Source organism: Lytechinus variegatus, chromosome 12, assembly GCF_018143015.1.
Source record: "Lytechinus variegatus isolate NC3 chromosome 12, Lvar_3.0, whole genome shotgun sequence".
Classification (NCBI taxonomy): domain Eukaryota; kingdom Metazoa; phylum Echinodermata; class Echinoidea; order Temnopleuroida; family Toxopneustidae; genus Lytechinus; species Lytechinus variegatus.
Window position 1 is genome coordinate 4,820,777 of NC_054751.1, and position 18,858 is coordinate 4,839,634.

At 39.6% G+C, this 18,858-nt stretch overlaps 1 protein-coding gene across 2 annotated transcripts in view; it reads right to left on the bottom strand.

Annotated features, from left to right (window-relative positions):
- LOC121425661 (fibroblast growth factor 18-like) overlaps positions 1 to 18,858 on the bottom strand; it is a 43,683-nt gene that overhangs the window by 19,928 nt on the left and 4,897 nt on the right. The window contains exons 1-3 of one of the 2 annotated variants that reach the window (XM_041621806.1): positions 9,976 to 10,989; positions 9,477 to 9,519; positions 6,078 to 6,252 (exon numbers count right to left, since the gene is read on the bottom strand). In XM_041621806.1, coding sequence (XP_041477740.1) covers positions 6,078 to 6,252; positions 9,477 to 9,519; positions 9,976 to 10,190 — 433 coding nt within the window. In that variant the 5' untranslated portion in view covers positions 10,191 to 10,989. Of the gene's footprint in view, positions 1 to 6,077; positions 6,253 to 9,476; positions 9,520 to 9,975; positions 10,990 to 18,858 lie in introns of those variants that run through there. The other variant, XM_041621807.1, reaches the window with a different exon arrangement.

The following is an 18,858-nucleotide window of genomic DNA, read 5'->3' on the forward strand; positions in this document are numbered from 1 at the left end:
TCAGCATTCTGAGCCAGAATTAGGTCATATCTTTCCTCGTAGCACATCCCTTTACAGAATTAAACTTCGAATCCACCCACTTTCATTCGCCTGAGATGCAACAATAAGAACACAAACCATGCTAACCTTCAAAGAGATAGTCTAGACTGTTACCCTATATCATCATTATCAAATCGTAGGCTCGTGAAGTCTTCACTCCACGTTTCTTGGCAGAAGTCTCGCTTTTCCGCTCCTCGTATTTTATGGGGTGGCGATTTTGGAGGTCTACGTTGCGTCTTGCTTAATAATCTTCCTATTCACACTGTCCCAACCCCCCTCCACACACACCCCCACACCCCTCCTCTTTATATCCTATCTCTCTTTGCTTTAGAGTCTGCATATCCTGGTTGATGGTCAGGGGGCTATATTTGGTTAGACAGGTGATTAGGAGGGGTCTACTCACAGACCAAGGGCTGTCTGCGATCAGGTCCAAAAAGACGCGTCAAAACAGAACTCAGTGAGATTCAATTTGTACTAATTTGTTTTATTGTAAAATAATGTATGAATATTTTGTATCTTGAGTGGACTCTAATATATCAAATCAAATGGAATATCTCGTTTCCAAATTATTAGCATTTCAGCCCCAAAATTCAATTTTAGATTCATTTGGAACCTATTTATTACAAAAACCATTATCAAGATTACCATCATATTCTGAAATTTCAAATGTCCATTTATGCTAATTCTAATAATATTTTAAAATACGGCAAATAAGCACTATGCAATATGGATATGCAAGGAGCTATATACATGATAGAAGGTCGTAGATAAAAGACAAAGTGATACAAACTGTACACAAAAATTGGACGTAGCCATAACAGGATGTGAATAATAGGTACAATGTAAACTAATGGTTTTATAATAGTGGAGAAAATTCGAGAAATAAGTTGATATACTTGTTAATAGGAATATAATGCTCTACATATAACCAGTTGGTTATGCATTAGACATTTGGTCTCCCCGGGGGCATTCCATCGCTTCGAACTCGTGAAAGCTTTTTTTTTGGAGCTGACCTGGACTTGTGATGGGTTCAAAGCCAGACCAAAGGATCGCGAAGCAACAACTATCTATCGCCTTATCCGTGAATGTTGCCAAAACATGATATGAAAACAAGCGGGAAGAAATGCGAGAAATTAGTAAAGAAAACTCCTGCAAGGGATCTGACAGTAGGGGGTCTGGTGGACCTGTAACACAGATTAGATTTCCGTAAATACGACTAAGACATTCGTCAAAATAATCAGTGTAGAAGTGCGCACTTTGAATTCATGTCAGGGGCGGTATGTGATAACATTAATGTGGTAAGGAGGCCACTCTTTACAGATTTAAAAGCGTTTGTAAATTCCTCTTGATATAGAAACAAACATTTAAAAACAATCTATTAAAGAAGAAGTAACAACGGAGATTATATGAGTTATTTGTCCGCGAAATTTATATTAAAGGTTGAAGAAACTTCAGAGTTTCATACTAAATCGATTTTGTAATTTGAAAAAGGGGAAACTTTCTAGTCATGTACTCTTTGAATGCACGTTTGAAATAAAAAAAATGAAATAAATGAAGCCATGATAAAAGCACCTCAAAAGCTGCATATGTTTCAATAAAAGGTACTCGTATGTAAGTGACGATGGAGAGACGACCCTCGTTATCCTACTATATTGCAGTTTTTCGACGGTCATACTCAAATACCCAAGTTCAGTTGAAAAAACAATTGGTGGTATCTTTATAAATGCACAATGTTTGACAACCTATACATTCCGATTGATAAATCCTTGCTATGATAAGCATAAGATTGAATGAAAAACAACCTTTAAATAGTACAAAGATGGATTACCATTAACATAGGTGAAATTGTCAATTTGAAACAATTCTTATACATTTCATTTCATGTCTATTTCAAACAATAAAATATGGATTCCAAGCCTTCAAGGAAGATTCACTCTTTATTCATTCCAAATTTTCTGATTAGGCTATTTATCTATCATATTTAGTTCATGACGCCCTCACTGACAGTATTCGAACCCTGTAGATGAACATTAATAGTTCAGTCGCAAGTACATACACCATGGACACAGTAAACAACAAGAATAGCAGTCAAAATTAAAACACCTTGGCCCGTATTCTGAAGTCGGTTTTAACTTTGACCATGGTCTAACTCTGTACTAAAATTATGGGAAGCCAAACGTTTCAAAACTTTTTTTACAGTGAATGCTTCTCATGTTAACTGTGCTCTTCACTAATTATTTAATGGTGAAGACAATTGTCATACTTATCCTTCCCAGGCAGTTGATAATGTTTTGGGAGTCAAATAAGCTGATACATTGAACCTCTACTGTTAGAGATTTATGTAACAACTGGCTCTCCATAGTTATTAAGCCCGACTTCAAAATACGCGCCCTTGAGTTAATTAATTGGTATTTCTTGAGATGGATGGGAAGTATCGTGTAAATGTATCACTTTGCAAGATAAAGAAAAAGTCTGGAGCAAACACTGGAAACCCTAACAGTTTACTGATACCTCTAGACGTGTGGACTCTTCAAAAGTGCGATGGTGCTTTATCAAAATGTTTGGCCAAATCGCAGAAACTTGAAATACCCTACAACACATGCCAGCGTCGTTTAGGGGAGTTCGACAGAGCTCGAGCATCGACAAACACGGAAGAAGACTAATTAAGTCTTCATTAGCGAGGGATTCCCCTGACGATACAACTACACACGCGATTTCGGGAGCCAGGGACTATCTGTGTTAGCCTCCCCCACAACTCATGCAGAGAGAAGTAAATGGGTATCGATAATTCAGGGGGCTATCTACCCTGCCAAAGGTGAGCATAGATTGATAAACATGTAACATGTATAATATCACTCTCATCAGCAGGCACCTAATAGAGGATGGCACTAAAAGTCATCAAAGTCAAAAGAAAGACGGACACATAAGTGAAGACGTGGGGGTACATGGCGTTGATGAGGCTATTATGGCATCGATTTATGATGATGCTGTTATCTGCTCTGAATGGTTGTTGACCTCTGGTGAAATATGGGAGGGCGTGGGCATAAACCCTAGTTGTAGTTCCTGATCTTTATCGAGTCTTATGGCTCTCGACGGATGGGACCTTCGGCTTGAAGGGGTTAACCCTTTTCACTTGTCCAGTATGATGTGGACCCCGTCATGTGGTCATCCATTATACAAGATCTTTGCCTTTTTGTAAATGTTTCCGCCCTGGGAAGAAGTGGGGTAGGGGCACATTGATGTTTCCCAGATTGTGCAACTTCAATGGACATTCTGGGGCAAGAATCTCGCAAATGGGGCAGGTCTATGACCTTAGGCCCATCTCCCTTGGAGGCGGAGGGGGGGGGGGGCAAGGAACCATGTATATGAGTACTATTTAGTATATACAGATATAGGTCAACACCCCCTAAGTCAATGAGTGCTCCATAGTGGATTAGGTAGATTCGTGATCTCAAAATTAGGATCTTTGCCATGGATACATTACCCCTTTTCCCTAAATCTGATGCCTTGCAAGACTTCCACCTGCCACCACAGGTCTCGGTAATTCCGAGGGCTTTCCCCTTTTCATTTACATTATGATTATTATCGTCACTCTGTAATTAGAAAAACCATCGAGAGAATGCTAAAATATTTGCCAAGGGATTTAATTGCTCTCATATAGCAATGCTACGTTTAGGCATAAAAAAGGTATCCGTTGAGATATTTCAAAAATGTGTGACGAGTCATACAAGTATACAAGAGAAAGTGGTCGAGAAGAAAGTGATATTTGCCAAGAAAATACCCGTACCTCCCAAACTCTATGAGGTAGTCCATCTGTTATGCTTTCTGGAGCGTTTCGCGTCCAGATTTTCATACCAAATAAATTACTTTCAGCACTTAAAATTGAGACTGACGACAGAACGGCAGAGATGGGCAGCCCCGTGATCTCGTGGCTATATGAAAGAAAATACCGTCCACAAATTATCGACCTCCAGCTAGCGCGAGCGAACTCGCTGACAGATAGGCGACGACATTTTCACCTCAAACCTATATACTGCTGACGAAATTTGGCGCGCGACGACGATGTCGTCAACTCGGAACGACCTTTATCTTATTTCGGCAGCATTTCATGATAAATCACGAGGTGGCCTTTGACATTTACAACAAAATTCCAAGGACACTTTGTCTTGAAGATGAAGTAACTGTCATTTCAGTGGAATTGAGGAGGTTTTTGCATTAAAGTGATATGAAATTTTAACTTTTCTTCTTGCCAATGCATCTAACCCTGACTATTGCGCCTCGTCTATCATTAATTGTATATAAGTATCGGTAGAAACCAATGTGTGTTCCTCTATCCCTTTTCCTTCCGTTCTAGATAATGTCACCCTCCCTCTTTCACCACAGGTATCAGGTTTCCATTCAATACCCTTGCCGTGTCTAGTTCCTTCAAATGTTACAACTATTCTCTTGGCTACTTGTATCATTCTGGTGATCGATTGAGCTCTCTGAACAAGCTGAAATCGAACAATTTGTTTGGAGTAAGACCACCAACGTCCTGGTCATGCTGTTAACCAAAAGAAACTAATTAATTAACATTTAAATACTCATACACGAGGTCGGTATTCGAATCTACGAAGGTACAAACCATAAGCACTTCAGAAGACGCAGCCAATACGTGATCCAGCATGAAGTCCACAGAGATTGGGAAAGGTCTTGGTGACACATACCACCTCGAGCCCTGTAGCTGGAGTCTCTTCATGAGAGTGGTCGGGCTGAGGCAATCCTGAGTCACTCTGAAGGTCAATTGCTTGTCAATTCACTACCAATATATCCATGTACACAAGAGAAGGAGATTGTGCCATACGCACCCTATGGAAAGCCTTCACAAACATTGATAAAACAGATGAACTTATACTTAAACATTCTACCATTCGAATCCTATGGAAAGCCATCTACAACGTTGCCGACTATTACTTATACAGAAACCCTATCGTCATGATCGTTAAATCCGTCCTTTCTTACGAAAGCATTTTATTTTTATTACCCAACACACTTCAATATGAATGTGTAGGTAACGACAAACTAGGTAAAAGGGGCTAAGACCGGCAAATCGAAAGCTCTTGCAAATTGCGATGGTATTCTGGTATTACATACGGTACAATGTTGTATGACGATGGTTTTGTGTCCGGGGGGGGGTGGACCTTGAGCAATGAACTCACGGGACGTTAATTGGCTTGGCCGTAGTCACAGCCCACAATCAGAACCTGTTTTTTTTCTTCAAATATTTACTTTCCTCACCCAGGTGTATGAATGGTTACAAAACTTGGTGCGCGTCCTTGTTGGTTGACTGGTTAAAACGCTGAACCAGAGAAGGGTGATCACCGTAAATTGTATTTTTTTCATGTTAATGATTCCCGTGGAAAGTCTACTGTTACATAAGGATTTCAAAGCATGCATATCATAATGAAAGGATTGAATGTATTTTCATGGCATAATAAATCAACGTAACAAGTTCAACAACGAGGGACAAGGTTGAAAATCGTCAACAACCCTCTTATCACCATGTTCAAGTACGAGACCGTGGAAAATAATTCCCAGTGCCTGGTATATTTTCATGAAGCCCTGGAAAATTTGATTAGGATTCAACTAGTAGTACGTTTCGCTTGCATATGTAGCGTGCAATTTGTGCAGTAATTTTGTAGTACTCGTTTAGGCTTACGGCATTACTACACCCAAGAAAGAATATCCACAATTGGCCTGAAAAGTTATATGCATGAGAAGTCATAAATGTCTTGCATGCTAGCTTGTTACTGTGCCACTGTTTCGAACCAGTATTTTAGTAAGGTAGTGGTAAATTATAATTATCTATGAAAAACGTGAGGATGGGTACCAAGATTAAGCCACAAAACCCATAACAAATCCGCTGTAACTAAAAATAGAACTGCGTATACCACCACATATTATTTGAAGTAAATTTAAAGTTCCCTACAGTCTTTATGGATTGCTCAGTAATGATATTTTGGTGGATGTATTCGGTGAGAAAGGTCTATGACACTTACCATGAGGGTCGTCTTGCGAACCTTTGGCATCTACCCTTCGACCTTGTACTCTCACATAACGGGAGCTTGCTCTGTTGTATAGTGTTTGAAGTCGTGTTGTGCTTCCAGAATTGAAGTTGGAGGTGTCCGTGGTGGGGTCGAAGTTGTTTAAAGGCATGACTCCTGACCTCGCTTTCTATAATTGGAACCGAAAAGTAAAATCGTAAAAGAAAAGTAACTTAATCAAAATTTAATATGATTCTATTTTGATAAAAGTTGTGAATCCCAAAAGGTTTAATAACATTGTTTAAGTATTTTCTGAATTATGAAGTCCCAACATTTTACATGAAATTAACTGGAAAATGATAATGGTCAACGAAGATCAGTGTGGCATGTTTAATGATTCGTTAGCATTCATAATTGCTTTTTGAAATTTGCGATTGAATTCAAATCTGTGCTATCGGGCATTTGAATTAATTGAAAGCAGGTGTGTTACACAGCATTATCCCAATACGGATTATAGTATACAGTTACATGTATTCCTATCTTGCATAATGTGTCAGAATAGGACATCATATTTTTTTCAAACTGATGCCATGGACAAAAGACCAACAAGAATTCAATATATTTCATGTACTTTTTCCCAAAGGTAGGGGAATTTGTCATGTCTGATTTTTTTTAAAAGAATGAACCCAGACAGGCATCGAGGTACCCTCCTCGTTCATTGTTTCAACTGACGTAGAATGCGAACGTCTCGGAAAATGGGGTTGGCATGGCAACTTGCTCTGGAGGCACATTCTGGATGGATGTTCGGGAAGTCCATGAGTTCTTGTTCCTCCTGCTCTTGAGGACTCGCCTTCTTGGGCAGGGACTGTATCAGCTGACAGGAATTCGAAGGCTTATACAGAGAGTTCCCTGCTCAAGAAGCTTACAATAATCGAACATAAGGAGTACATGTCAAGTATTTACTTTACATAAGAGATACACTGCTATGGGCAAATCAAAACAGGGTTTTTGAGTTCTTAGGGACCTTAATCAGGCTACCAAACTACATGGACAAACATATTAACTTTCAAGAGACACTGAGAGTGGAGAATAAACACTTCGTTTGCTTGCCAAGGGACTTGGGAAGCAATAGGAATATTGGAATATTACAACTAGGGTGAAATGTTTTTCTTGTTCTCATTGAGACAGTACTTTCTATTTCAGGGTGCAGTAGTTCTTTAATGGCCTTATAAGGGACATTCCGCGTTTTTAAAATATGTCATGTTGCGTATAAATCATGAATGCATTAGTGTTAAAAATGGCAGGTAGCTATGGAGATACTTCGAATTCGCGTGAAACTGTCGCAGAGTACTTTTGAATCGTGTAGCCTTCTACATATCCCCATACAATTACCAACAATACCTGTTCCTGCTAACATAATCGTTTTGTCCTCTTTATTATGGTCCTGCGTGAATGCATAAATGTTTGTTGTTCATTCCGTCACGCCAGACATTGCACATTTTTTTTAGAAACATGCTCCTACATTCTCTTTACATTCACAAACAAGACCTCCCATGATGTAACACGGTGCAACAAATAAGATCATAATCGAAGGATTTACCTGCTAGAAATTGGTTCATTTTCATTTTAAATATAGATCATAAAAACTAGGTTGAACGAAAGAAAATATAAAAAAAACATCGAAAAAGCAGCAAACAAACGATTCGGAATCAATGATAAACCTTAGCCTCTAAATTTATAATAGGATACATGACTAACTAAAGCACGTCGTGATCAAATACATACATGGGTGAATACATTTTAGTATTCTTACAGTTATTCTCTCTCAATATCATAAAGTATATTCAATTTTTCATGAGGAAAAAATAATCATCCCTTCCCCCTTAGTAGCGGTAACCAGATTTAAAATAATACTGGTAGTTGTATTTGATATACATGTACTTCCAAATATCTAGAATTGCCAGCTTAACTCGTTACATTACAATGAATACAGTGATTGTGCATGACAAGAAACTAATGGGGCATGGCCCATACGTGACGTCATCATTCATTTTGTACTCCTTATGTTCCTGATCGTGGTGCCTTGATGGGAGCATTTGCTTCGTGTGCCAGCCACGTTCTTCCCTCGACGTCCACGCGCATGTAACCTCCTAGGCCTGGTCCCTAAGGGAGGATTCCCTGCACATTGGACAGGTAATCGGTCTCAATCCACTGGACTCCCCAAGCGCCTCATCAGATGACATCTAGCATATGCCGCTCGGCATTGGCCGAGCACCACGGGGCAACACCCCACCAGCTTCGGGTTAAAGCAACGTGCTTGGTTCGCTGCAGACAACATCTATTCACTTCATAGCCTTATTTCCAGAGGATTCCATATTTATTCGTCAACAGTTCAAGTTGTTCATATATCAGCGACGTCCTTTTTATATATATGTAATACCATGCAAAGACCCATGTGGCAAAATATTGCCAAAATATAAGTTTGTGTCATATTAAACATGGATGTAAACACATTTCCGCAAAGGATTGTAAATGTTGCCCTCTCAGTTAGCTATAGACGATGTTGAACGTGTTGAACAGAGATTAAAGTGCAAGAGATTGGAGGTATCCATAAGGGTATGAGAGGTCTGCATGGTTCTCCCAGGAGAGCATGTGATAACACTGCGAATCACATCACAGCTGACGATGATGGGGTAACAAGCAGGTTAATAGCCCTACTGCCTCCAGCGATGGTTCCAGCTAAACTTCACCTCCAACTAGACAGTCTCCACGAAACTTTGGCATGCACCCTGCTATATATTCGCATTGATATATCCATGTCACAGTCTCATGTAGGAATGTGTCCAAATACCCATGTTCTATGCAATGTGTTTATCCACAAACTACACGTATAAGCGAATATTTGAATAACTGTGAGTTGTAGGATATGAACACAATACGCAACATTTAGCAGGAGTAGAAGATACATTATATCCCACTGGATACGCAGTCCGCTGCCGAATAATTCTCATGAAAAGAAATCGTCATTTTCATCAAAACTGGACATCAGTTCATCTCTATCTAAGAATGATGGCAAACTGACTATAACACAGACCTAACTTTCACTTATTATAACATACATATACATACACATTTTACACATGAAATGTGCAATATATTGGTTTCAATTACGACAGTTTTGAAGATAAAACAATGCACAAGCCAGTACGATGGATCATTTCGTCATGACAAGGGATAATCTTATATAAACGTCAAAACTCCCAACATTTTCGAATGCGACTTACCAAAATAAATATTAATGTATATTTTCTCGGAATACTACGGGCACCCATATAAAGTTCAAAGCGAAAAGTATAACCTATAACGTGTAAGACAGAAAGGACTGTTTAATAGGAAGATTTTATGTGTACTTACGGTTACGTGTATACTGAGACACCAGAGCAGGAACTGTAACAATCTGGAAAGCAGAGAAGAGAGAAAATAGAAGAGGATTAGCATCGGGTGAAATGGGAATACGGTGATGGGATAGGTTATACCACGGCTCCCAGGGGAGCTCGTGAAAATCGTAATAGAGAGCTCCTATTCCTCCATGACACGTGCGGAAACCAGCTTTGATTTTAGCCGATGATAACATGTTGGAAAGGTACGGTATTTTAAGGACGTGCACACCTCCGTTAAGAGCTGGAGAAGGGGGTAGACGAACGATGGGTAGGGGGGTAAAATGGGCAGGTAGGGGTGTCGTAAAGTGACATGTGTTTGAGGAGAGTGGTGCTTTAAAGCATGGTAGGGTCCAATATATAACAATTGAAAGATAGACACGTGATTATGGTCTGTATCTGATATAAAGCTGAAATGAATCAGTTTGAATCCCAGTTGGTGTAACGCAGGAGGTCAGATTAAGAAACTGGCTTACATGGTTGCCGTTGATTGCCGTACTTGCATTGCTACACCATAAAGCACATGAAGCGCAGATTTAAAGTAACTGGTGAGTGTTCGAAATGTTGTACGTTGTCGATGCAGCAGGACAAGGACAGAAGTAGAAATGGTATTCCGAGCACCAAGTGCCTTTCGGTGAAGGACGATAGCGGCCAATGGTACAACAAGGTTGATCTCCGTCTGCGCAAGCATGGACAAAGTATGGCTAGAAGAGCCCAAATATTTGTACACGAGCCGCCGCTTGTGAATGTCATATCATACAAATTCTCAAGTGTCTTGTCGGGATATAAATCATTGACGGTGCTTCATATAGACAGATACAATCGACGGCCGTCACTGTATCTCCTTCCCACGCGGATGTTGATTGCTTCCTCTTGGTCACGGTCGAAGGCGAGGGGGATATCGTCCGGTTACTATCCGAGGGCGGGCTAGGGGAAATCCGCCAAGCGTCGCGACGGCCAGTCGACAGGAAGATATAGATGTCCAAAGCGAAATAAAAACCAAGAGCTAATTTGTCACACCGGTCAGGTAGACACGGAACATTCTGACTGATATTATCCAGCGGTCTGATGAGGTATGTTATCATCTCATTCCATTGACACGAATGAGTACATGCCGGCGAGGATGATACTAAATGCAGCGCATGCCGTTGTGATGACGAGTGATCGAAAGCAAAGTGGCGTTCAGGAGCTCACTTCGTACCGTCTCGCGTGGCAGTGCGGTGATCGAATGAACGCATGTGGTTCAGCTCTCTCCCTCTCCCACTCTTTCTCTCATTCTCTATCCAACATGTGCTCGCTTTAGACTACGCCGGATGATTGGGTGGAAGTGATTGGAGAACCATAGACATTAAAATGAGACTGCTGTGTTACGGTACGCTGCTTTGCCAACTAGGTGAGAGAGAGGAAGAAAGAGGGAGATAGAGAAAGAGAGGGAGAAACAGAAAACAAAATTGGGAGACAGAAAGAGAGAGAGAGGAGAAAAATACATATCGTAGCACCGCCCATGAAATAAATGGGGGTGGGCACGAGGGGGGTACTCATGCGTTGACGGCATATCACTCACCAACATAAGAGACTTATTCAACCAAGAGGGTAACAGTGACAGAATTAAATTAGCTCATCACTCATTCAAAAACCGTCCAGTCGAGAGCTCCCTCTCCTCGACAGGACCCATTCTAATTAGCGCATTTGTGTCTTGCACAATTTGATCTGCATTGAATAAAGCGCTCCCCTCATCCACTTGAAATGTTTTATCATGATGGAATACGAACACACACTTAAGCCCCCCCCCCCCCGATCTTCTCGATTCACTTGCAATTCCACACTTTTCATTTTCTACTTATTTCCCTTACGTTGTGCTATGCAGTTCTTTATGGCTGTTTGTGTCGCGGAAAATCATTACAAGTGTTCGCTCACAAAGGGATTTATAAAACTCCGAGAGGCGATAAATATTGATATTGTATTCCATGAATTGGAATCGGGATGGTTCATTGATAGGGGTTACGGAAAGGCAACCAAGTGAGCCCCCTAACCCGCCCTTCTCTCTATTAACATGATTAACAAATATTTCAGTCGAGTTAGATTTACGCCGGCATGACCGGTAGCTTGGAGGATTTAAAGTTTGCGTCATTCCGGAATTGAAATATTCTGTAAGGTCGTTTCCAATACTTCTAGTACCCCGTTTTTCAATTTATACTTCAACACAGAATGATGATTTGAAGATACAACATTTGCTATTTTGTATTCTAATCGTCCAATAACTCTTGGAAATAATATGACTTTCATAATTTTTTCAATAAAAATAGAATTAAAAAAATATACAATATTTGCCAACAGTAATGCTATAAAGCTGTATCATTTACATCCGCTTCTCCTTGAATTTACTTTTTATTTTATTACTTTCAACACGTCAAGTCCATTCGGCAAAAGCTGTTTACCCGATATGTGTTTGAATAAGAATATTCGAAGTTTAAACCTAAAATCATAAAGAAACATTAGAAACATAAAACATTAAGATAAAAAAATTAAGATGTATATTATGATATCATAATGATAATCATGGAGGATAAAAAAAACATGAAAAATACAATAATGAAAAGGAAATGAAAATAAAACATAAAACTCTCATCAAATATATCAGTTGCAATAATAAAAGAGAGTTAACCTAGAGGACATGGAGAATGTCGTCCAAACGAATTTTGTATGAAAGTGGCAATAAAAATGTACATTTCTATGATTTGAGGGCGAATATGTACTCGAATTAAGCACAAGCATCTTTACATTTCTTTCACCCCCCCCCCCTTGGGACGAGAAAAATTGAATCGTTCAGGAGTTGATTCTTTGGTCTGTACAGATATACAGACCGTTAATTGTTAGGGTGTATCGTATGAGTTTATTTGTTTGTTGGTTATATTGACATGAACTCTATAACTTGCTGTCTTTTCTTAGTGATGTCGGGGTTCTAAAGAGATGACGAATGGCTTATAAAGTAATATTGATAATTTATTTATTATATTTGAATGTGTATAACAAACATGACTAATAAAACACATAGAACAGTATTAACAAGAACTAATTCGTAATAACATTTTGATGATAAATATGGTGTTTTTTTAAAAAGTATTCTTATTTGGAAGTGGAAGAGCCGTGGTGTAGTGGTTCTTACTCTCGCCTTGTAAACAGAGGGTCGTGTGTTCGAATCCCACCGCGGTCTAGCGTCCTTTGGCAAGGCGTTAATCCACACTTTGCCACTCTCGACCCAGGTGCTAAATGGGTACCCGGTAGGATGCGAAAGATATTGTATGTTTGATTTTGCCAGCGCCATAATGTGGCTGCGACGAATGCAAGGAATGCTCCCCAGGGAGTGGAAATTGTGCACTTTTCGTGCTTGATTGAAATGAATCCAATGACCGGGGTAATAATATGCTGTAACGCGCTTTGGGCCATTCTGGGAAAGGCGATTTATAAAAATTGTATATTAGTATTATTATTTATTAAACTTTATACATGTTACGAATAGCTCAGACAATTATTTCTGATGGGTATAGGCAATACGTATATAGGCTGAACTTGAAATAGGCACCACCTGTTAGGTAGCATGCATTAGGTTTACGTTAAGAATTCTGAGTGTTCCAGGATTGGTTCGGGAAGGTGTATTTATAACAGAATGGGATGTTCTTGCTTAGCTTGTAGACTCCCGTCCAAATAGCCGGGAGCCGACATGATCATGTGCATTTCATCACTCTTTCGGAAATGCCTCGAAAACTTGTAGAGACAGCTCGTTCTCCCCGAGCTTCGACTGAAACTCAGTGACTCCTTCGCCTCCCACATGAGCGTACTTCCTCCCTCCCAATGATCATTAGGGGGTAGAATGAGGGAGAAAGTTTGCAGAGGGGGAGCAGCGAATTCTCTCATCAAGCACCACCTCTCATGAAGGTAACAGGAGATCACCCAGAGAGGAATCAGGCTTTATGAGAGATTAACATTATGCAATGCCCTGTATATTTCATTAGCCTGGGGCCCGTTGCAGAAAGAGTTGCGTTTAAACGCAAGCCAAAAAGTCAATTGCAAGTCCCAAATGCGCGCTGTTGATTGGTTGAAAATCAAGTTGCGCATGATTTTTAGAGTTGCGTTTGATTGCAACTCTTTCTGCAACGGGCCCCAGATCCAACAATGCCCAAAGCATCTGCATGCCATGGAACATCTGTGTTAGGGCTGTCTATTTAGCTGTGCCCCAAATACCCATTTGGTCTACTATTGATTTAGTCTTATGTCCTATTGGTCTAATCTCCCCTTCGTCTACCAAGTATCTTTTAAGTGGCTAAAACGTGAATTTAGTTCATAAATCGGTCTTCTACGAATTTTAGACTAGGGGCCCGTAATACAAAGCTTAGCAATGATCGTAGAACAATTTCCTACGATTGATTCCATTGACTATACTGTACAATCAATCGTGAAAATAAAGCGTACGATCAATCGCTAACCTTTGTGTTACGGGACCTAGGTTGTGTTCCACCAGGTGGATATTAGACAAAATTATAACAAATGGATAGTAGACGAAGTGGTTATAGACGAAAAAGGATAGACCAATCTTTACAGGATAATAATAAGAATAGCAATGATAATAATATGGACCATTTACGCTTCACAAATGGTATCATAATCATTTAACTCCGACGGTAGCCGAGCCGCCAGGCATTCGAGGAATTTCTTCCTGCAATGTGGGTAAATTTCTTGCTGAAGGAAAACACGCCATGGTTGGGAATCGAACCCACGTCCTTCAGATTGAAAGACGAGAGTCGTAACCACCAGACCACGACGCCCCCCAAATGAGACGATGAGACGACACGGAAAATTAGACGAAGTGGGTGTAGACCGAATGGCAATATCCCGGACATTGCGTCGCTTATCGTCCACGTACTTCGCAGTCCCGCCGTAGATCGCACACTCTGTCATAGGTCGGTCTACTTACTCCTAAAATGTATCTGTATATCTCGCCTAACTCCCTTGTCTCCTCAGGAAGACTGGTAAAATGTCACGTCTTCTCTGCCAGTGAGGGGAGGGGATCATGTCTGAGGACTCCCTATGCATGCCATCGACGCTTACACCCATCATAGTCTGGGATCGTTAAAGGGGTACTAGGGGTAACCCCCCCCCCTCCTATAAAACGATACGCCTCTTTTTTATTATTATGCCGGCTTTTACATATACTATATGTTTTTTCAGTAGTGCTTTAAAGGGCTCAAGTACTTTCTTAATCGTGTTACTTCTAATTTCTAAACGTAAAAATGCATTTGCTATAACGGCGCCACATCCTTGTAGTAAAAATAAATGCCCTTAGGGTAAACTGCCAATTCGTCTAAAGCCAACTCGTATACTCATCACATGGTCTACCTTTATTTAGTCTAATGCCATTCGGCCCATCAACATTTCGTCTAACGACCATTTGGTCCAATTATCACTTTGTCTAATCACCAGTTCGTCTATTTCGTCTAATAAACAGTTGGTCTAATACCCAATTCATTCTCATTCATTTCGCCCAATTAACACAGTCCAGTTAGACCAAATGGTATATGGACTGGACTGAATGGCTATATTAGACCAACTCATTATTAGACGAAATGGTGAGTGGACAAAATGGCCATTAGACCGTGTGGATAAAGGACGAACTGATGGTAGACCAAATGATAGTAGACGAGCAGGTAATTAGACGAATTGGCATTAGACCTACTGAAAACCGCCATGAGGGCCATTAAATCCATCGTCAAATTGATCAAAAGCATTTATTTTTATTCTTGTTTTGAAGATTTTAGTTTGATTGAAAAATATCTGCTTTCGATGAAATAAAAGCTACATTCAATCCAAGTATATCAATATATCTCCTTCTTTATTTGTAAGTGTCTCCTGAGTGAAAACGCTTACAATGGAGCATTTTGAATCACGAACTTTAAACATTTGTATGTTGCCATGGTAACATGCAAATATCCGCCTCTCAACGTGTCGGAGTCACTTTTAACTGATAACGAACATCAAATTTGTTGGCATTAGTGATTCGTCTAATCATGTTTATTGCATGTAAAATATGGCACATCTTGACAAGAATGAATTGTTATCAATAACAAAAAAGAAAAAGAAATCGCCTGATAAATAAACACGTCACAAACACCATTTGAGAATTCGTGTCGGCTAACAATCCAGAGACGGTCCATGTATTGATACATTTAGCAGAGATAATAAGCTCATTATTTCTTCAAATAGCGATGCAGACATTTTGGCAGACGAACTCAAAGATTGACAAACAATGTCCAAATATTTTTTTGTTATCAGACCGCAGAAGAAAAAAAAATCATTGACTTTAAATCAACTTTACTTTTTTCATAACGATGGCTTAATCGGAAACGTTATCTTCTAAGTGAATGAGAAGAATTGCATTGGTGGCATACCTCAGACTATCTCACTAAATATGACAATATTTGATCTTAAATAGGGTGAGGTTTTAGATGTCAGGAAAGGGCAATTCTAAAATAAAGTTTGGAGGGGAATCAAAACGTCAGTAAGTCGGAATAGAAAGGTATGACTGGCAATCATCACATCGCCATCTTGGATTCGCATCACTGCACCCGGAACTGGAATGGAGATTCTCCGCCCAAGTTCAATTTCAGGTGACAGTTTTACGTCATAAATATACTTAAAAATAGATCTGTTTTGACTAGAATTGGGGGAATATCAAATCATAATCTCTCCTTTTCCATTTTCCTCTACGCTTTTAACTTTCAAGGGTGTCTTTTCCTTCGGAACTCCCCTTGCCCTTCTCTCATTTATTAATTTCTGGACTATTTCCTTTTGGGTTTGGGGTATAACTTCCCCAATATTTTAAAGCATGCTTGGTGGGCCAATTATTGTTTTATTGCCTTAAAGTTCCCATAGTAATTATTTTTTACCCTGTCACACACCTTTCACTTTTTCTCCCTTTTCTCCATCCCTTTCTCTTTCTTCCTTTCTGTCTATCCTCGTTCATTGTTTGTCAAGGTCCTCAGTCTTTTTCACTTTGCCGATTTTATGCGATATTATTCTTCAATAAACAGTGAAAATGTTTTCCTTGCAAAGTACAGTTATTCTTTGTTGGTGTGATTCTCTGGGCCGGGCGGCCCCCATGTGAAGAAGCCCACTTTGAAAAGAAATATTAAACGAACATTTACTTGCCCAACACCTTTAGAGCGAAAAGGAAAATATTGACGCAAAAATACCTTGATTTTTCTGGTCTTGATTGCATTTCATGATGAATAAAAATATCATATCAAGATTCCTTTTGTCACGGGCAGCGATAAGACAGATAAAGCTGTCTCTGTTTAACAAACGTGTGTTTATCCTTCATCAATATTTGTCATTCATCGTTTTTCTAGAGGGCCAAAGTGCGAGTTTTCTCTACATTTTACCGGTGTTTCATGCGTTACAATCCTCGATCCTATTTTTCCCCTCGTTCTCAATAATTTGTGTTGATTATTGGGCGGAGATCGGGCTTGAGGCTAATCGAATAATCCTCACGTAAGAAAAAAAAAGAAAGGTATTTCTTTTAAGATATTTTGAGTAGGTCAATAAAGTTATCCACAGATCTAATCTGTGTATAAGTGCTCCAATTGTAAACTTGTGGTATATAGCACGCTCTCCCAGAGCTAGATCTTTGGTTGTGTTAATCATTCCCTAAAAGATGTAACAGACTTAAAGAGTCCTGAGTAGGAGGAAGAAACAGTTGTCATGACTTTATGTTTGACCCGTGTTTGAGTAATATAATGTCATTTCCACAATAGTACAGGTCAACCAAGGTATAGAAACAACTATTGATTTCATAAGACAAAGACTCTATATTTATAACTGATTATCATGATAAAAAGAGCAAACATCCTTTATGTCTAATCAACAAATAAAACAATTATCTTGTACTAAGATGTACATTTCAAGAGTTGCAACTATTTCTCATTTTTTTACACCGTGCCCAAACCTAAACCAGCATATTCATTGAATTTGATTAACGAAAGGTGAGAGACAATGCAGAGATTTACATATTACACCAGTTATGTGGCTTATCAGAATATTTTCTATTGATAAACTTGCTGGTACCTTTTCACGTGTGCTTTCTAAATATGAAAGTGGATTGAATACTTTTATACACATGTACGTTTTATCTCACAATGTGTAAAACACAGTCGTCACTCCACGGACCTTGCGGTGCTGTTCAATATTGCATTCGATTCGGAAACATTTGATACAGCCTTGGCCATCACAAGCCACGACGATACCTTTAAAGGTACATTTCGACAATTCATCATCCTCTCTCTATCCTCTGCCACAAAATGCATGTCCTTTGTGTAATGCAAATTTAGACAGACATAAATGCAGAGCATGCATGACAAAATAAAATCTAGCTGATTCCATATAGCAAAATCGTGATTTCCTTTTCCAGTTAATATTGGAACGAATCGGGTTCAATCGGGAGAGTTTAGGCAAACATGACAATGCACCGTGTTCCTTGACGAGTTCTCTGTTTATACCGAGGAAGCCGATATCAAACAATCCCTTGTAGGGCCGTGAAAGTCATGACGCCAAAAAACAGAAATTGAACTTTGCATTAAAGTAGGAAAAACCCGGGTCGGCAATATCAAGGGAAAATCGGGAAGCTACATTAAAAATCTAGCCTCTTGTCGAGGCACTGGCTGGGACATGGCTAGAACGATCGGAAATACATACTCGTCTAGTGTGCACTGTTCATTCCTAGGACCCCCTTACTATGGTTAGAAAGATTACTGGACCAGTACAATGTATTCAAAATTGAGATTAATGTACAAGCGTAATTTTCACTATCATTATGTTCAATGTGATAATAAAAATAGCCTGCAATACAACCAGTATGCGCAAAAACATTTAACTTAACCTGTTGACTACTGATTTCTGTGATTCCCATAGACTTTATACGGGAATCACCAGGTTCCAGTAGGCAATGGGTTAATTTAAAACCTGGCCGTTGTGACTTTCTCACAGACCAATGTCTCACTAAAGTGGAGTTATTCATAAATCGAAAATTTTCTATTTTTCGACTCACTCCCTCGCAAATCTTCCCAAAACAGCGTATCTGGGCCCCCTCAAATAGTACGCCACGTTTCGACACTGATATGCGCTAACATCACACTCGATGCTAGAACTCAAACCAATGAACAACCTTGTTAGGTTTATCTCTTCTTTCGAGATTTCCTGAGTTCGGGATCTCTACAAAAGGTGCATCAAATGCTGCAATGTCGGGTGAAGCTCTGACACCCCAGCAGTCAATAACATTTTTTTACATTCCTTATACCTGAATTTGGATG